This window comes from Ursus arctos, unplaced genomic scaffold (genome assembly GCF_023065955.2).
Source record: "Ursus arctos isolate Adak ecotype North America unplaced genomic scaffold, UrsArc2.0 scaffold_29, whole genome shotgun sequence".
NCBI classification, from domain to species: domain Eukaryota; kingdom Metazoa; phylum Chordata; class Mammalia; order Carnivora; family Ursidae; genus Ursus; species Ursus arctos.
Window position 1 is genome coordinate 12,110,798 of NW_026622974.1, and position 21,429 is coordinate 12,132,226.

General features: G+C 40.6%; 1 protein-coding gene across 8 annotated transcripts in view; it reads right to left on the reverse strand.

Moving 5' to 3' along the window:
• PKHD1 (PKHD1 ciliary IPT domain containing fibrocystin/polyductin) overlaps positions 1–21,429 on the reverse strand; it is a 445,064-nt gene that overhangs the window by 195,334 nt on the left and 228,301 nt on the right. For all 8 annotated transcript variants that reach the window (XR_008956175.1, XM_048219586.2, XM_048219585.2 and 5 more), the window contains 2 exons: positions 13,133–13,198; positions 7,106–7,234 (listed from right to left, as the gene is read on the reverse strand). Coding sequence is in view for 7 of the 8 variants with exons in the window: in XM_048219586.2 (XP_048075543.1) it covers positions 7,106–7,234; positions 13,133–13,198 (195 nt within the window). In the remaining variant the exon portion in view is untranslated. The remainder of the gene's footprint in view (positions 1–7,105; positions 7,235–13,132; positions 13,199–21,429) is intronic.

Consider the following 21,429-nt stretch of genomic DNA (forward strand, 5'->3'; position numbering starts at 1 on the left):
TTTGCAAAAAATTTTATGCTTAAATTGCTTTCCAGAGTGAGCTTCTATCGTGTATTCTTAAATTAATGGACGTATGAAAAGTCAATTTACATTCAATATTTCAAAACTATTTGGGGAGCTCTATGGAAATACTTGCCCCATGAAACCTGAGATTTCGAGTTTTCCTTCTTGTGGGAAGAACGTGGCCTTAACACCCTTTACCATTAAGCGATGTTCACGGTCTGTATTCTCCTCCAAGGAACTGCCTGAAAGGAAGGGGATTTATACAGTACTAAAGATCCTTTGATCTTTGGTTTCAGATTTTCTTTTTATTTATTTTTATTTGGCTGTAATACTGATTAAAGTTTCTGTGTCAAAAGTATCTCTTAAAAATCATATTCATCTGTTCTTCCCCATAAAATCTTAAAGAATAGCTTTCCCAGTCATATTCTAAATAAGGCAAAAGAAAATCCTGACTGTCATCCCTGTGCACTTTTAATTTCTGCCCTGAGAGAAATAAAATGTTCAAAATATTTGTGTTCTGTTCTTCCCCTCAGCCCAGCACACTCCTCTCTCCCAAGAAGAGGCTTCTGGTCGTGCATGTAAAGATTTGGACAGATGCTGCAGCCCAAACATTGTCATCCAACTCCCCCCCTCAAAGTGAGCAGTCCCAGGTCAGGGGCCCACAGTTCTGTTTAGAGGGTTGAAGAATCCTACTTTTGGGTGGCAAAGAAGCAATACAAGACCACCAAGCATCACAGGTTGTAAAGAATAAAGAAACTAAAATCTTTTGGCCAGTCTGTCTCCTGGTGTTCTTCAATTTCTGATTCAGGTAAGCCAACAGAATCTAAATAAATTCTGCCCAGAGAGGGAAGACAGTACAAATTTAGCAGACCCTAAAACCCTCAAATCTTTTGAATTAAGTCAGGTACATCTGCTTCTAATTACACGCGTGCACACACACTCACACACATAAACAAATACACAGTGGTAAGATTAAAGACAGCTGCAAGTTCTTTGCTTGTCCTCGCGTTGAAAGGTGGAGCCCAATTCTCCTCTCTTGTAACTGGGCTGCCTTTAGTGCCTCACTTGACCAAGAGGATGTGGTTGTCATAATATTCTGAGGCTGCTAAGGTTGGCTTATAAGACATGCAGCTTCTACCCGGGTCTCTTGGACTGTTCAGTCTAGGAGAGTTCCCTCTTAGCCTGCTCTTTCTTGGAATCCAGCTGCCATGCTGTGAGAAAGCCCAAGAAGTTCCACAGAGAAACCCACATGGAAAGCAACCGAGGCCTCTTAGCTGACTGCCCTGACTGAGCTCCCAGCCAATAATGACCAACACAGACCGCCAGCCATGGGAGCGAGCCATCCTAAACCATGCAGCCAAGGTTGAGCTTTAGATCACTACATCCCAGCCATCATCTGGCTGTAACGTCTGGAAATCCCAAACGAGAACACTCCAGCCTTCCCCCAAAAATTGTGAGCAAAATAAAATGTGAGTTTTAAGCTAGTAAGTTTCCAGGTGGTTCGTTAAATAGAAAGAGATTTCCAGAACATGTCAGTCACTATTCTGATGCCATTCCTCATAAAAAGGATCCCAGCAACTTAAGCTTAAATTTCTTCCCTTTTCCATTTGCCAGTAATCCAGAATAAATGGGGTGATGGTTTGCAAGACTCTTTGGTCTCATCCAAACGGGACGAGGTCAGAATATTGAAAACTACTCAAGCTACAGGGATATAACATAATATTACAATATCTGATTTCTAACTGATTTTGCAGACTTAAATCTTTGTTACATGTGTCTTATCCTCAAGTAGTTATAATCTCAAGTAAGAAAAAGGTAAATCGAGCTAATAATGCTATGATTACAATATTTTGTAGCAATTCTCACCTCCACTATTACTTCCTGGTTTATGATCATTTTACCTCATATCCCCAACTTTAATGCCTTGTGATTTAATAAAGAAATGCATGAAATATTGCCATATTTGAACATCACATGAGCTTCTCTGCCATTTAAAATACCCAAGTATTGAAAATCAGAACAAACAGAAGAACTATTATAAAGGAAAAACAGTATTCTTCCATTCATTTCTTCAAATAAGGACAGTTCAAAGTAATACAGAAAAAGGAACACAGTGAATTCTATCATACACACACACACACACACACACATACACAACGCTGGAGGCTATATGATATCATATCTGTACCCTTCAAAACAGAATCCTATCATTTGGAATTAAAACACATTTTCCTTTCATTAAGCCTGCTCTGTGTGAAAAGGGTGTTATCCTGTCATGGCTGAAATTCCTTCAGAGAAAGCACTGGAAGCATCATATACAAAACCTCTCAGGTCATTTCAGGACAAAACGTGGAGTACAGTTTAGCAAGATTATTTCGCGCATTGACCATCTATGCTTGTGAAAGTGCAATTTGTAGAATATGTTAGACAGAACTTGTCTCCACTCTGTAAGATGCCTAGAATGCATTTATACCAATTCTCTCAATATTTAGGAGGCAAAGACAATCAGATATACTTGTTTGTGGGAAGCAAAGTTATCATAAACTAAAATGCAAAGCAAAGTCTTCATGATTACCTTAGCTTACTCCATATAATACCACCGAGAAGAATTTATAGCTCTTTCAAAATCCAATGTCTATAAAGACAGAACGCCTTGGAGGAAAATGGTACCATACTTAAGATAGTGATATCTTTTATTAGTACAGTAAAGTCCTATTTTTATGGAATAGGATGGGTCTGAGGTCATTCCATAAAATTGATTTCCCAGAAAATGGAAATAGGCAATTTACCCTAAGAATTTTATTGAAAAATTATGCTATTCTATTTGAATAATGATGGGAATGTTCTACACGTTTCCTTTATTAATGAATTAAAATACACAAAACACCATAAAATTATATTAGAGGTTCAAAAGTATCACTTAAATCTTCTTTACCAGTCACTTTCATTTTGTAAAATCAGCAGTTCCATTAAAATCGTATTATGTAAAAATGGGTTTTTACTGTAATAATAGTTATTACCTATTTAGCTCCCAAGGATGTTGTGAAAATTAAATAATAAGCCATTGGAAAGCAAATACAAAGTGTTGCTAATACCAGAGGCCAAGAGGGGCAGCCAGATGGAAAAATGAAGGAAAAGAGCACCTGATACATTAAAAATCACAGCTTTCATCTCTAATTCCATTACTGCCAATACTCTATGCAATGGTCATGTGTACTGACATGATCTCATTTAATCTTTTTAACACCATGACATCCATATTAATTACAGCCCTCATTTTATAGATGAGGGTCAGAGAAGTTTACAACTTGTCCAACGTCACACAATTGGGTCAATGTCAAAATCCAAATGTGAACCCAGGTTTATCCTAGTCAACAGCCTGTCCTCATCTCCTGAAGCATCACTAACTCCCCAATAAGCTTTTGTGTCTCCTAACTGCCCCTCAGATTCTTACTCCATTTTTCAAGGTCCTCTTCTGCCATGAAACTATCTCACTTCCAAAACACTTCTGTTGCTGATTCCAGCTATTTGTTGTATTATTATGTATTCTGTGTTTTATTGACTCAGCTAACTCCCTAGCTATTTGAGGTCATGGTGTATCTGACTTGCCTTTGGAGCCCCAGATCAGAAGCACTTGGTACAGCGCCCCGAACACAGTGAGTGTTCAGTGAATGTTGGCTAAACTGAATTGGGAGAAAGTGTTAACTTGAATTACAACTACATTTGCTGCCAGATGCAAAGCACATGCTTTTACTAAAGGCTCATTACATCAGATACCTCTTTGGGAAGTTTCTCCAGTTTTCTCATGTGTATGTACCTAATGGGGATGTGGTAAGATTCAATTCTTTGAGTATCTGACATATGCTAGGTACTCAATAAATAGTTGGGGTTTTTCTTCTTTCCTTCTTAATTCCAAGGGAAGGAGACAATATGAACAACAAGCAGAGAAGTATAAATCCTGTATAATATGCAATCTGATCTGGATGAATCAGAACAGGCAGGGATGGTGAGTTTTGTGGTTTTTTTTTTTTTTTTTTTTTTTTGAAGAACTCTATAAAAAGGCCTTGGGAATCACACCGATTTCCTGCCCCAGCCGCTTGACTTACTAGCTGGATGAAACCTGGGCAAGTTACTTAACTTCTCTATGTCTCAGACTCCTCAACTATAAAAAGCAGGCCCACAACAGGATCCACTCATAAAGCAGTTGTGAGAATGAATGCAGAACACGTGGAGTACAGGGCACACACCAAGCAGTCAAATCGCATTTGCCGCTATCATCGTCAACAGCATCATCATAAAAATCTTAATTCGTAGGTACCTGCTCAAAGGAGAAGACATTATTTTTCACAGACCTGCACGGTCTTACAGTTGTGCTGTATCAAACCCATCAAACTCAAAGATGTAATTATACTATTAAATTACGGGTGGCAGCATTGAGATTGTGCGCCTCACTCAAGCAATATTTGCTGTCTATTTTGTGCCACACTTGGGTGAATAAACTTACTTGATTCAAGGAAAGCTGGGAATGAGTGAAACCAGAAAAGCTAGGAAAAGGTCACAAATACAAAACCACAAGTAGAAAGAGAAGGTAAATTTAACCGAAAGGTCCATTGGAGGTCAAAATACCAGGTGTGCCAAAGATCTGAGAGGAAAAGTAAAGCCAGCACAGCTTCTACGTGAGACCCCAAACAGAGGGGAACAACAGAGTCAAATGCTGGCCGCTGTAAGATCATGTGTTGGAGGAATTAAAAGAGAGCTTATAAGAGAAGGGGGAAAAGGCAACAGAACAAGGGTAAGACTTCATTATTATGTATTACACACCCGTTTTCATTCACTTATCTTTCCACTTGGAAACAAGAAATAATGAACAATAACTGCATGGTTTAAAAATCTTAACTTCTCTGATTCTCACAATAGGACTAAAGGACCAATGGAAAGATACTTTATACAGCCAATGCTTGTGCCTCCCCCTCATGCCCCCTTTTTTTCCAAAGCACTGATCTGTGCTATTTCTTTTCTTTTCTTATTCATTCATTCATTCATTCATTCATTCATTCATTCATTCATTTCTGTGCTATTTAAAAGCAGCTTCACAGAGAATTCAGGCCCATCATATAAACTGACCACGCACCAACAGAGGAATGAAGAATGACGGACAATGCTAGGGGCTCCCCAAAGTCAGGGCGCACAGTGGATACAGTCAACGGCAGTGCCAAGCAAGATAGCTAAGATTACTCCCCTCTCAGCATAAGGGTCCCAAAGGATACTAAAAGCTTGGCAACCTTCAAAAGCTTCACTTGCTTCCTGCACAGGGTGGGGGAAACAGCTTGCTTAGTGGGAAAAACCATAGCCCAGGGCCAATCCGCTGGCTACATTCATCAAAGAAATGGCTGAGATGGAACAGATTTTTCCCTTCCGTATGGGAATGACTCATGAGCTTGTTTGTTCAAAAAGTTACATTCTCCATTGAGAGAGGTGGATGATAGGGGAGTTGGATGATAATAATAGTTCAAGTTCGTACTGGTCAGCTCACCCCCTCCAGTCCCCCATCTCTCTATGCACAACCATACCAGCACACCACCAAAGCCCAGTGGAGGTTACCGCGTTTTAATCATTCTGCCTTCATTTTTTTTTTTATCCTAAATAAAAGCAACACAACTACTCTTTGTCATTTCCTCTTTGTCCTTTTACAACAGGAATGCACTTGACGGGTTAAGAATAAGGCCTCGAGTCAGACTGCCTGGGTTAAAATCCTGAGCACTGAATTGCAAACTGCATGAACCTGGGCAAGTTACTTACCTGCCCTGGGCCTCTGTTTCCTTGTCAGTAAAAATTGGGGTAATAGGGGCGTCTGGATGGCTCTGCAGGTTGAGCCTCTGAGTCATGATCTCAGGTTCCTGAGATCTCAAACTCACCGCCCAGTGGGGGGTCTGATTCTCCCTCTGCCCCTCCCCCCAGCTCATGCGCACATGCCAAATAAATAAATAAATAAAGCCCTAAAAAAACAGGGATGATGATAATATCACTTATATCACAAAGAAGTTCTTGTCAGGGTTGAATTAGTTAACATATGGAGAATCATTCCTGCCATGTTGTTGTCAATAAATGTTGGATATTATCATTGTTATCACTTTACAGATGACCAAACGTTCTTCTTCCAGTACGGATCTTTTTAAATTCAGTATTACCTTAGGAAGTTCGAATCAAGCCATAAATGAAATTAGGTCTTTTAGGGAAAATATATTTGTTGTTTGAAAACCATTTTCTTCTCAGCCTAGAGAGATTTTCTGGGAGTTTCAAGAACTCACTCTTAAGAAAGAATTTGGGGGGCACCTGGCTGGCTCAGTCAGCGGAGCATGTGACTTGATCTCAGGGTGGTGAATCTGAGCCCCATGTTGGGCATAGAAATTCCTTAAAAATAATAATAATAAAATAAAATCTTTAAAAAAAAGAAGAATTTTCTTTAAGTATGGCTGTGTGTTTCTGTTTATCTGAAGAATCATCTTCTTCCATATGTGTCTATGTGGGAAGAGTGTTCTAGATAGATGATAGATACATACATACATACGTACATAGACTTTCATTTTTCTGTTTGATTTATCGGTTTCCTTTTCCAGCATCTTTGAAAAATCATGGCAACAGAAGAGCTTATTCATCATCTTTCTATATTTGAAAGATTCTATATTTAAAGTTTAAAAGTTCTATATTTAAAAGATCCACAAAAGGCAAAAGAAAAGAAAACATTGCAAATTGCTTCTTTCCAAACACTCTATGCCTTTTCAACACAAGGACGCTAGCATTTTTCTGCAGATCTGTTCTCTGACACATAAGAAACATACCTCATTAGTGGATTATCCTAACTCCTTGTGGCATTGTAACTACTTATCCCACCTTTAATGAAAGCAAGCTGAGCTATTTTTTCTGGATTTCATAGGATTATAAAATTCTTCACCTATAATAATTTTAAAAAGGAGGTTGTAGGCGCATGTGCCCACAAATAAGATTGCCCGCACTCTTGACTTGTACAATATATTTAAATGACAAATAATCCCCAATTGGATTGTCCTGGTTCATTATTTAATTCATGGACGGTTTTACTCACTGGGTAAAATCAGGACGTCATCCCCAGGACCTGGAATGGTATGGTTGTGTCCTCCCCAGCCCTTTTCAATGCCTGTCCATGCTTCAGGAAGGGACCATTTTAAAGCTGATTCAGGTACAGAGGTAGAAGCTACAAAACAGAAAGAAAATAGCAAAGTAACTGTGAAAATCTGATTCACTATAATAACTTTCAAATTCTATCCTTATTTTAGGATATTGACAATATTTTTACCTCTCAAGGTAAGCTGCCTTTTGATATTTTATAATCTTCTAAAAATCATTTTATCAGTGTAAAACAAGTAATTATTCAATCCTTCAATTCCTCTAGTTCTAGGGAAAATACGTTCTACTTTTGTTATTAAACATTTGTGCATTGCCTGATATAAATATGACATAGGATTATCATGGCACATTTGAAAAATGCAAATACAGAAAGAAAAATAATAATAATGGCCTATAATCTCACTACCTAGAGATAACTGCCATTAACCTTCTATTTGCATTTCCTTCCTGAATTTCTCAGCATTTTTATATAATTGAGATTACATCATATATGTAATTTTATATTCACTTATTTTTCTACTTAGCTTCGCCATTTTAATATGCATTTTCTAATGTTATTAAAACTCCTTGTCAACATAATTTTAATGGCTACATAATATTCTATCATATAAAAAGTCTATCACTTACTCAATCCTTAATGTTTGGTATTTAGGATCTTTCCACTCTCTTAAAATTCTAAGTAATACAGTGTTAAATATCTCTATACAAACCTGCCAGTAAAAATGATTTCTTCTTAAAATAGAATCTTAGCAATGGAATCACTGAGTCAAAGGTGTAATCCTGTCATAGCTCTTAATGCATATTAAAGGCAAGATAATCATCTGGACACCTCTCATTGTAGTAATTTACATACAGTTCATATGTTCCAACTGGTTTTTATTGATTTTGCCACTGATGATCAAATGGCATTTTCTTTTCAACCATCCCACTAGCTTCTTCATCGGGAATTATAAGTCTAATAATTTCCAGTGGAGACTGTGCAGTATCCATCACACGCAACACCATGTTGAACTGCCCCCCGCATGTCCTTTTCTGGAGTGTAATCCCTAGCACAGAGACAGAGGGCAGAGTCTCCCAAAAGAGAATGAAAATATTTCCAGGTGACTCCAAATGTTCTTTGAGTTTCAAGAGCTCAAATGATGTGGGATCTCACATGATGGGGGGGGGGGGCAGAATCTCATCCATTATACTAATTTCACAAGCACAAATAACGAATGCCTTCTCTACCAAAATCTCCTAAAAAGTAGGGATACGAAAAGGAGTAAAATGTCATTCTTGTCCGAAAGGAGCGAACGATGGTGTATAAGTTGTATAAATACATAGTGAGAGGATAGAACTCTAAAGGGAGTTCTCTTTAATGGTATCCCACAAAGACAGGAAGTGAGACCTTGCCAGGGGAGGCTTCCTGGAGAGGGAGCATCTGAGCTACATTTTAAAGGCTTAGGAGCTATAAAGGTAAAGTGGATTGTGGTGAGGTTTGCACTCCAGACAGAAGGATGATCATAAGTAATGGCGAGAAATAGATGAAGTGCAGGGTCTCTAAGCAGACAGAGCTGGGAGGAGGTCTCTAAGCAACAGAGCTGGGAGGAGGCAAGTGATGGGGCTGGAGAAATAATCAGAGATCCAGGTATGATGGGTAACAAAGATGGAAGAGCCAAAGATGACCCCTGGGTTTCCAGCACAGCTGGTAATGGGCAGAGATGTTCATTAAGTCAGACATCGAGGAATTCAGTTTGGGCGATAAAGTGTTTGGGGTGTCTTTGAAAGACCTCCAAGTTGAGATACACAGCAAGGAGGGATTAGATATGAATCTGAAGAATGGGAGAGAGCTCTGAGTCAGAGATGGATTTTGTGGTCATATTTGAAACTCTAAGGATGGTTGTGACAGCTCCAGAGGATTATAATGAGAAAAGAGAAAATACCTGAGGTCAGAACCTTGGGAAACACCCAGTTACTTTGTCTACCGGAACCCAACTCCCTCATAATCATGGTCTCATTAGAGCCCTGGGATAACTGAAAAGTATATAGATTGTGGTCAAGTAGAAATCCTAGGCGATTTAATTAGCACAAAATAGACCCCACACCATGGGAATCAGACATGGGCTTGGCACAAGCTTCACTCAGAAAGAGGCTGTATAAATATTTTATAAACACCAAGACTATAAAACCTAGATTCCTCCCAATTTTGCCTCCTTTCCAACACTATACTTTAAATATTCAGGTGGGGTTGGGGTGGGGGCTTTGTTGAAATGACCACTAAATGGCCAGAAAGAGAGATTCTGATGCTTTATTTCCTGTGATATTTCAAAAGGGCAATGAACAGACTCTTAAAAACCACATACCAGGCTTCAAAAACTCTTTATATCACAGATGTTGGAAACAAATTCTTCACTTTGTCATCTTCGTTTTTATTTATAAGAGGGCTGAAACGGTCTTTAATTGAACAAACTAAATCTTAAAGTAACTATTCTAAGAGTTGTTACTATGAACAAATTTAATCGTTCCATACCATTCTGCCTTAAGATAAGAACACTCAATGGAGAAGAAAACACATTTCAGTCTCTTGCAAAGTTATCAGATTTCTATAGTTAATATCAGGCTTCTGTATGGCTATTGCTAATATAGAAAGGTGGGGAGAGAACAAGAAGCCTACAAGAGTTAAAGAAGAAGCAGAGAATCAGGCAAGGAGAACCAGGAGAGAGCAATGTCTTGGAAGCCTACAAAATCGAGCATGTCCAGAGGGCAGAAGTGATCTTCACAGCAAAGTTCTAATAAGAGAGTGAATAAGGAGTGGCTTTTGAATTCAGCAACCAGAGCGGGTCATCTGGATAATCCAGATGAGAGCGGCTCCAGGGGGTGGTTGAGATGGTAACCAGGGTGGATTACAGTGGATTGAGGAATGCACAGGAGGTGAGGCAGGGAAGACACTGGGTCAGGTCGTCCCAAAAGCTCATGGAGGAACGAGCAGCTTTAGGATTTGAAACCCTCAGGCCTTGATCTGTCTTCCCAATCTTTAGATAAATGAGTCTTACCTCGAAACCAGATTCCATGAATTTTGGTCAAGACCAACATTTGTGAGGAAGCCTCACCTTGCTTTCCTCTACAAATCTGTCACTCAGCAACAGCTACAATTGAAGGTGGTCTCCAACTTGCTACCTGAGCCAAATATTCCCCTCTCCACCTTGATCCTTCATCCACCCAGCTTTTTACGGCTCTGCATCAAGAGTCTAGTCTTTCAAGAAGTTTGCAACAGAGATACCAACTAGGGGAAAACTCAGTATTCATGAATTTTGTTTTGTTTTGTTTTAACTGAGAGGCACTGACCAGAAGGAACTAGTAAAGAAGAGGTTAACTACACAAGACAGAGTCATTTACTGATGGGACAAAGTTCAGAAGATGCTGACAGGGATGAGTTGACTTTAAAAAGGAAAAGGGCTGACAGATTCTCAGAAACCCGAGGAAAGGAAATAAGCTTAGATCCGTGAGGGAAAGGATGGCAAATTTAAGAAGAGAATATCTGATCATCATAGTCCCATATGACTATACGCCATATTTCTAGTTAGCCCCCACTGAGAAGACAACATCGTCGCGGTAAAGGCTATTCAGAAATATTTTTATCCTCCCCCAAAAGTGGGTTGCTTTGTCCATTTTCCCCTTTCCCATTTTTCTTATAAAGCATTATGCACACTGAGAGGAAACCAGCAAGGCCACAGGGTTGGAAGAACATGAACGACCTGCACAGGGGTGCTCAGAAACCTGGATATCCTCTTGAGTCAAATTAGCATAAAGCCTCACCACAAACCCACTAAGCATCCATACCACAACTTACATCACCACCACCTCCTCTGCCTCTCCTCAACAGTGGCCCATATATACCCCTAATTTCTCCTGGTTCTGGAGTTTCCTGTCCACAATTTCTCCACAGTGTCCAGCACAATCTTGTACACTCAGAATAAGCCTTCAAGTGAGTCAACTAGGAGACGCTCTGCAGCAGAACACCCTAACCCAAAATGTCTCATCTGCATTATATACTCATATTGAATCTCTGAGTGGGTTAACATATAGATAGAACTCCATTAATCATTCCATTGCTGTTTTGTCAAAGAATTTTTGATACTGTAATATTTTACTATTTTTCATAGAAACTTTCATTAAGCAAAATACACACTCACATTTCAAGTTTGACATTAGCACATATACCCCACACTATGGGAATCAGGGAACGTCTCTGAAGTATATTAGTATTTGAAATTTCTTTCTGATGAATGGTAATGTACAAATTCTGTAACTCCCTGTGTTTAGGGTTGTTTTCTGTTGCAAATTATATCGGCTAGGAAAACTAACTATATACAATTAATTTTAATCTAAGTCATAAATTAATATATGCCAAAAAAGGTACTTTAAACATCTTAGAGTTTATATGGTATAGCAGAATGAACACTGGACTGAGTTGGGTAACTTGAGCTCTCATCCAAGTTCAACCACTGACTAGGTGTGACTAAGTAAACTATTTAATCTCTAGGCTTCTGTTTCCTCACTTGTAAAATGAAGCAATTGGATAGGATAGTCTGTGAGGCTCTTTCCCTTATTAATATCCTATAACTCTATGAAGCTTTCTATTTATTTAGCATGCTGTAATTGATAGGCCAAGTAAAGCATCTTCCATTTAAACTGACCCCTGCTAAGAAGCCCGGGAGGCTGGCAACCCACAGTCTCCTTCCAAAGAGTCCTTAATACAAAAATCTTCCTACTAAGTCCTGAGTGGTATGGCACCTTGACTATATAGCTGGTTGAATGAGAAATGGCCACCCATAAATAGTCCAGTATCCTCTGAGGGGACCTGGCAGGAGAACTATCCCCAACAGATATGTTTTCTACAAATGGCGACTGACCCAACCAATTGGAAATCTGAACACAGAACTGTCAGAGAAGAGAGAACTGCAAGATACTTTTCTTGGTAACAGTTATTTTAAAAGAGATTTATTCATTGATTATTTAGTTAGTCATTTAATTGACATCCCCATATGACCATAAGACCCCAAGGAGTCAAACATCATTGCTCATCATTGTATCCTCCTGCATCTTGCACAAGAGGTCCTCAATAAATAATGCATCATGAGCCACCTGAAGGAAAGGAGGGATAAAGGACAGGGGACATAAAGAACAAAATGCTACGATAGCCCAGAAACAGTTATAAAAACAAAGAACCACGTTCTTCCCAGTCCAATAAGCATGGAGTAGTAGCCACCAGTACATCTAGTTTATAGTTTTAGTCTAGTACCTTTTCTTCATTTATTTATTAATTTAAATGGAGCAGTTAGATCATTTTCTGATTAGCATGGGCTCTGCTCTGACATAACACAAAAATGCCACTGGAAATCAAAGGAAAATTTGGCCTTTGAAAAGATTTGTCCCTGATGCAAATGCATAGTTAAACTGGCTCAGGATAAACAAAAACAAACAATGAAATGCATTAGAAGGTGCCTAGGAGTCCTTGAGTTTTAGTCCTTGAGAATTTGGCTTTTATGAGTTAGAGAGATTTCACAGAACCATCTGACTTTGGGGAAGGGTTTGTTTACCCTGATGTCCTGAGATTACTGGGAACAATTAAACTTTGGAGATACCCTGAATTTTTCTTTCCATTTGGTAGAGGCCTAATGGCCCATCTGCAGATCTGGACTCCTGTGTGCACATATGGTCCATAATTTATGAAATGTGCTTATTTACATGTTTTAATTCTTACGTTCCAATGTTTTGAAATGCGCCCTTCTTATATCTTTCTTTGAAATGCAGACACATATTTCCGCTATCGGGGTGACACAATAGGGAATCGTTAGGGATGATAGCATTCGGGCTGATGCTTACCTGCTTATAAACAATTTGATGGAAGCAAATTATAGAACTATTATTGGACGACATTCTGCTGTACCAGGCACTTCTATTTGGTGGGTGGGTTAATACTCACCTGAAATAGTTGGGGGCACACCCTCCTTCACCTGGAGAGTCACTTGAATGTTGCCTTCACCTGAAACTGAATGCAAAAAGCCACAACTTGGATGTGATGCAAAGAGCACCTTAATACAGAAGATATTCATATGTGATAAAGACGGCTTTATGCTAAATTCCTCCCAACCTAACTAAATTTTCAAAAAAAAAAAAAAAAATGAAGTCCTTGTTAGTCTACCAATTGATTTCCAACATTTAATTTTGATTTCTTTTATTTGATTAAACTTAAGTGCAGTGAGGTCTCCAAGAGAATTGGCACATAAATAATTGGGGAAGAGGACCCTTTAGCCATATGTTCTTGGGAGGCCAACGTTAGTCAGCAGGGTACACCTCTTATCCTATTTCCTCTCCACATTTTGAAGGCTTACCTTTTAGAATTCATGTGTTTTTCAATAGAGTTCAGATCGCCCATGAAATGTATTTGCTTTACCTTTATCCAAACAAATTGTCCTTTTAATGAAGGCTTTTTTCCACCCCCCGCCCCTTTCTCCTCCATCTTCCAAACCAACTGAGCACATTTAAAAGGCCTGGGGTTCATTAATTTTAAGTGTTCAATAAATTAGAGGAAATAATCAAAAGGCCTGATTCTTTCTGATAATGACAATTTGATGTCAGTATAAACCAGTAGATTAAGCTGGGAACATATGCTCCTTTGCCAAGAGAGGCTGCTATAATTAAATAGTGAATGCATCTACAAGGTGCTCTCACGCCTGATTAATTAGTAATCAGGTGCGCCAACTCCACTTTTCAGTAACACCTTGTCTCTTATTGGTTAATTACCTTTCTGCCTTATCAGATGTCATGTGAGCCAACACCTCCCACCACTGGAGGGCCCAATGCTGTCTAAGGCTGTAGCCTTGAGGACTAGGTCAAACTCACGCTCTCCATTTGCCTTTCCATGGAACCCTAAACCTTTACCTCCATCACAAGATGGAGTAGACTAAAGACCATTTTTTTTCTAATTACAAAGTATAAGCTTCAAAATATTACCAATATTATTATTTGTAATATTTGTATTTATAATAATATTTGTAATAATATTATTTGTAATAATAATAATAATAATCCTCAAAGGGATCCAAGATGAGAACTCCCCTTTTATTCTGATTTTGATAATTACTCTCATATAATTTTTTCCCATTGTAAAAAGTGACTTTCTCCTTACACTGCACGTATTTTGAGACCAGGCACAATGGCCAACATGTTCTCTGTGTACTCTACTTTATCACTACTACTAAGGCTTCGCTTATATTATTTCTCTATCCTGTTGCATGTTTTACCCACTTTCTACCTTAAGTAAATAAATAAATATAACACCACCAGCCCAGCATTTCATCTCTCTCTTTTTCTATAATGTCTAATTTACCCACTTGTGCTCATACTGATTTTGGTGATATTTATCCCAAGCTTGCTCTCAATTTAGCAAATATTTATAAAGCATCAACTGTGGTAAACTTCACATTGCATCAGTCACGAGCTCTGTCTCTAAATCTTGGAGGGAGGGAATTTTCTCATGTACCTTAGAACACCAGACATTGCTGGACATGTAGACACTTACAATTCATGAACTAATCTAGAAATCCTAAATTTATAGGGCTCTACTCTGAATACCCAGTACTTAACTGGCTATTTCAACCAATTGAGCAAATAGAGGCAGGAAATAACCTTTTTAAAGGAGCCAAAAGGCAAAATAATATAATCGGCTCAACTGGAAAGAAAAGCAAAAGAGAACATGGACAAGTTGACATGTAAAAACATGCATAAGGCCGTAACAATGGAGCACTCTTCCCTATGAGGAAGGAATTAAATATTGTAATAGAATCAAACTCCAAAGAAGGCAAATTAGAAAAAATTCCAGGAATCATTTAGAAAGGGTTATTAGTTCATTTAAAGATTTTGTTTAAATCATCCTTGTTAAAAGCAGCTACCAAGAGGCACTACATCTGTGCCCTCTTCCTTAAGACACAGCCACTGGAGTAAAGAGAGTAAAAAAAGTAAAGTTACACATGAAAAAGTCTTTTTCAAAACCACTGTAGTCATTTTATAATGCATCATGCATTGTAACCATCATGGTGATGATGAACCCAGAGATGGAAAAGGGTAACCCCCAGCACATCCAATGCCCATGACAGACTGTTCCACTTGTCCTTCCGTTCAGAAGTCCCTTAACCCAGGCCCCATCCTTGGTAAGCCAAGGCTTCCTGGTGAGGGCGCTGTCACGTCTGCGGCTCTACACTGATGGCTTCTGAACTGCATGGCCACTGATCTCGTTCAGCCTCTACACATGCACAGATGTGTCCCAGTTCCTGGAAAGCCTCTTCCCCAAAGCATACATTGAAAAGCTATTGCTCCTTTTACTAAAGCGAGTGTGAGAATATCATTCAATCTGAGAAAAGGAGTAGTTTCGGTATCCCACGAAATGGAGAAAGTTACCAAAAGTAGGAAAGACTGAACAAGTCTGATTTCCTTCACCACCACTGGTACATGGCCCTCTGCAGGCTGGTTCTGAGGTCAGAGGGTTATTCTTCCCAAATACCATTTCCACACCCTGAGAGTGGAGCCATAGAGAGTCATGGGGAAGAGTGTGGCTGCTGAATGAAGTCCAACAGCCTGGCTTTGAATCCTGGGTCTTCCATTTCCTTGATGTGGGCAACCCACAAGTTCTTCATCATGTCTGAATCTCCCTTCCTGTGAAAAATGGAAATAGTCGTCCTATCTACCTCATAGCGTCATTGGGAAGAAAAGATGAGATAATCCCTATAACATGCTTAGCACAGTGGTTGGCACAGAAATACTAGTCATTTCCTATACTGTTATTATGGCATGTATTATTATTATTATTATTATTATTATTATTATTATTATAGCAGCAGTCAACAAAACCCAAGAAATATGCTTCTATTCTTTTTACTCTTTTTTACAGCTGTACCTAATCATGATGAGCCTTAGTATTCAGAGTTGGAAGCAACTTAACCAGATCTGCTAAAGTTGCTAAGTGCTCTGACTCTATAAAAGACAGTGTAAAAGTTACACGTCGTTTCCAATTTGGACAAACACAAAGAAGGATGAAAATCATTTGAGAATAAAGGTATTGACTCAGGAAGGGTTTAAAAGCCTTACACAAGCTGTGATATTATACATATGTCTTCTCAGTGCTTATGATTTCTGAGCGTGTATTTGTAATATGAGAGTGGTTAATCTACTTTGTTTATAAATGGAGCCTCATTGCAGTTGATCCTTCCCAGGTTGTAAGAATATCTGGTTGGTCCTCAAAAAGAAAAGAAGCCTTTGGGTCAATTACAGTCAAATTATTCTGGTGGATGCTATGTGATGTAAGGTTGCTATAAACACAGAGATCTGGGAGAAAGCAAGAAATGTGCCAAGAAGGAGGAAAGAGAGTTACCCAGCCAAATATGATACTAGTGTCTTCCAGAATTTCGTATGTTGCCCGGCAAGTTTTGTCTGCACTAGGGCACTAGGGAAGAGAAAAATTAATTCTCTCCTTGAGTAGATCCCATTCTCTTTTGCAATTTTGAAGGGAGAATTAAGTACCTATCTATATAAAAAGAAAAAACAGGTGGCATCTTCATGGGCCTTGACTCCTTTCCTATTTCATTCTTCATCCATATTCCCATTCGCACTTCACCATTGAGGTTTAGCACATATTTGGATCTCTCATTCAATTCACATTTATATGGTGTGAGTCAGCCATTGGCTACACATGGAGAGAACCAGAAACAGTGACCACAATCTGTGTCTGCAGATTTCACCCATTCTCTCCCTGACGCGCCTTCTCTCTCGGTCTCTGTCTACACTGGACCCAGGCTCCAGCTCTGTCCTCATGAGTCAGCTGTTGGCTTTGGTCCTCTCTCTCTGCATTGCAGCTTAGCTTGCCCTATCTTCTCCGTCTACCTCTTCTCTCAGATCTGTCTCACACACCTGTAGACTCCTGCTCTGTCTCTTCCTCCGTGTTTAGTGAACTTGACCTCACGCCCCAGAAATTAGCCTTGTTCCCTTAGCCATTGAGAAGTACTTGCCAGCTGGTCCCTGGGCAGCTAAAGCTTGATTCACAGGACCACACTTCTGTCTGAGGCCACCTTCACAGGGACAGCCACAGAACCAGCTTGGCCCTCATAACACAGGACCTTTCAAAGTCCTTCACAGACACATTACATGAATATCCTGTGATCACCTTTGAGTCTTCCATGATCCCCACTAACATTCATTCATGGAAGGGTATACATGTTTTTTGAGGTGTAAGAATACAAGAACTTCTTCAAGGGACTGACAGATGGGACTGTCATTAACTTCAGTCTACAAGGGACTACGTGAACTTCAGTCCTGAGAGTTAGTTCAATTAAACCTTCTTAATTAACTCAGAAAATAATAACGATTGTTATTTTAAGTCAAGGATGTTTGCCACACTTGCAATTCCTGTGAAAAATGGGGCATTTGTGCAGATCGACAGAACCAGAACGTCCAAGGGAGCAGCCTGAGAACAAGCATTCCAGCTGTTTGCCCATGAGGCACATCTAAAAAGCCCCGAATTGAGGAATTTTACAACTTCTCTCAAGAATGTGGTTTGTTAATGGAATATTACTCAGCCATCAGAAAGGATGAATACCCACCATTCACATCGATGTGGATGGAACTGGAGGGGATTATGCTAAATCAAATAAGACAAGCAGAGAAAGGTATTTATCATATGGTTTCACTCATATGTGGAACATAAGGAATAGCACTGAGGAAGTGCTATAGGGGAAGGGAGGGAAATCTGAAGGGGGAGAAATCAGAGAGGGAGATAAACCATGAGAGACTCTGGACTCCAGGAAATAAAACTGAGGGTTTCAGAGGGTTAGGGGGTTGGGAGATGGGGTGGGTGATGGGCATTAAGGAGGGCACGTGTGATGATGTTATATGTAACTAATGAATCATTGAACACTACATCAAAAACTAATGATGTGCTGTACCGTGGCTAACTGAACATAATATAAATAAGTAAATAAATAAATAAATAAATAAACAAACAAACAAACAAATATCCCTGGGTAAAAACAAAAAACAAAAACCAACCAAACAAAAAAGAATGTGGTTTGTTCTCAAGAGCAGATGTTCTTAGCAACTGAGGGAAGAGACCCAGATAAAAAAGAGATCCCTGGGCTCACACTTCTTACTTTTCATCAATTATACCAAAACCTTGCAGACCACATTATATTCCCAATATGTAAATTGCGAGGTGATGATGTTCGTGGCACTAATGTTTTATTTTCGTAGGTATGGATGCTAATGTATTTTAGAAAAAGCAACTAGTTTATTAAACCCCTGATTTTATGGATATTATTACTTAAAAAGAGGTTAGGTTTTAAAAATAGGATGGTGTGGGAATTGACTGAAGAAAAATCTTAGGTAAATGACAGAACAGGAGACACAGAGTGTGACAAAGGGTAAAGTTGGTATTTAAATATCTAAAGCTTAGGAAGCATAGAGCCTTCAATAAGCCCAAGTTTTTCCTATACATAGAAGGAAGAAGAACTGGTTTACAAGGGTATATACATAAGTCTGGATTAAAAAAAAAAAAACCCAAACACCAGTCTACTAGAAAAAGCACTGAACTAGAGTCAGAAAGGCTGAGTTTGAATGCTGATTATACCCCTATGCCCTGCGTGAACTAGGGTCAGCCATCAGCATTGCTACGAATTAGCTCCTTAAGCGGAGTGCTTCCTAGGAAAAATATTTGATCCTGACTTCTAAGTTTTCCTTCTTCCTTTCCTTTTCTCCTTTATTTTCTTCCTTTTCCTTGTGGGAGAGAAGTTGCTCATAACCAAGAGGCAAAATGCCTTTTCCATTCTCTCTGTTTGCCATAAAGGTTAGTGCAGTTCCCCAAAGTCAATCCTGTATATTGCTGGCAAAAATCCCTGGGGATCTTTGGGGAACGAGTTTTCTATAAGAATGTAAATTAATTTATTAACTAGAATGCTATGGATTGCCTTAGAGGGCCTCAGCATGGGAATGGCAGCAGAGTTTCGAAGGATTATGATTCTGCTCTGCTTAGGCCACCCTCGCAAAGTGCTCGGGGCAGTGGGTTGAGTCCTCTCTCCTCCACAGATGCTAACAGAGCTCCTCCCGAGGCGCTGAGGGGGTCTTCTGGACCCGCTGAACAGCAGAAGGCCGCAGGCAGCAGCCTGCTCCCTCCCTGTGCCCTGAGCGCTCTGGGGAGAGAAACTCAGGCAAGTACCCCAGGAGCTCCTGGCCGCAAACTCAGGACAGCACTCCTTATTTTCAGGACCCCGCGGGTTAGCAGCCTCTTTTCTGGGCCTTCTGTGTGACGTGACTTGACTTCTTCAGGGCAACGGGTGCACACAAAGAAGTCCATCTGTCTTTCCATCTACGGCCCTCTTGCCCTCCTGGAAAACGGCCCCGGCTTCTTGCCAAACAGCCTGCCTTTATCTTGGCGAGGGGGCCATTTGGAGACAGGCACTGGCCGGCCTGGCTAGACAGGCCTTGTTTCCCGGGCAGATGAGAAGAAGGTGGTAGGCCGCAGCCTCTGCGCCGCGCAGGCGCTCGCTCAGCTGCCGCCTCGCACAATATCCCGGCGCGGCCGCTCTCCGCTGCGCGAGCTGGCCTGTGTGAACCCGGGAGGGCAGCCGTGAATGGCTCGGCATCTGACATGAATTTATCACCGGCTGCGGTTGGGTGAAGGAGAACGCAAGGGGAAGGGGCTGTGGGTGTTTAACGCACCCTGCCACAACCCAACAGTTTGCCCTCAAGAGCCTTTTCCCGATATAAAAGGACGGGGTCAAAAGTAAGTTGACCCCTGACAGAATGTACAATTATTAGGAGAGGACTGTGCACGGGCAGCTGCTGGAACCCCACTGGCTCCGCGTCGGGCTTCCAGGAGTCAGAATATGAATAATCAACTCAAGATTGTTTCCTCCACCCCTATCAACCCCCGTCACCTCCCCCCAACCTTCTCCTCCTGTTTTGGGCAAGTCCTATTATCTTCCTACAGGAAGGAGCAGAGCCCTCCCTAGCAGCTGCAATAATTGTGTTCCTATTGTGATGAAGACCTCCTCCCGGCCACCCCCCTACAAGTGGCCATTGTGAGTGGAGAGTCAGTGATTATACGCTCCGCCTGATGCTTTGGGGGACCCAGCTGCCCGAGTGCTGACACACGAGCGTGCGTGCGGAAGGCCAGGGAGGGGGCCGGTGGAGGTGGAGGCAAGAGGTGGGGGGATCCTGCGTCTGTGAGACGGGACCCTGACACACCAGACCTTTTTCATAAGTCAAGCCCAGAACAAATGAGGCTTTATCAGGCCCCAGTGATGAGGGGGTCTCATCTCCCTTTGAAGTGGAGCTGCGCATGGGGCCTAGCAGCTTTTCCTCCTTTGGACCAAGCAAACATCCTTCTTTTGATATGCTACATGCTCATTATCTCTGCCCCATTTAATGATTTTTGATTGAAGGGTGGCGGCTGGGATGCCGAGAAGATCGTTAGAGAGGCTCCATCCAGCCAAGCCTGCAAGAAAGGCTTTCCTTGTGCCTGGGCCTAAATTTGGAATTTCTTAACAGTGTGCGCTTGTTCTTAGAGGCAGATAAGGGCTGAGCGTGAAATTCTTAATTAAGCAATAAATAGAGAGTGGGGTGTCAGCAGATGTAGCCAGTAGCCATGGCAACGGGAATCACATGGGCAAGAGAGCTGAGACTAGATGTAGGCCTCAGGCCTGGGCCTGACTGACAGCTGAAGAATCCTACAAAGCTTGTAAACCAGATTAATTAGCTGACTAATTATTTCATAGCGTTAATGTAACTAAAAAATAAAAATAGTTAACCATGAACTGAAACATCCCTGGGAAAAAAAAAAAAAAACAGCAGGGAAAGAGGCAGTGGGGAAGGCAGAGACAGGAGCTGCCGGTTAATCAAATCGCATAAAGGGAAAAATGGGCTTGCTGGATTTGACTCGACTCGGAAACTATAAAAGACTACGTGTCCTGCAGTCTTGCCCATTCCCAAGCGTGGCATAGAAGTCAGAGTTCGGAACTGCCACTCATAATCATTTCTCACATCAAACGCTGCTCCTCCTGGGTCCTAACACACACTGTGGCCCATGCGTCCTTTGCGGTGGTCTGTGCTGCAAGTGGCTTCTCAGGCAAAATTCTCAGGGGCTTTAGAAAGGCAACCTGAACCAATCTCCTTAAAAGATATTTTTAAATGAGCGAGGTGATCTTATTCTGTGGGTCACAATTGCTTAAGTGGTAT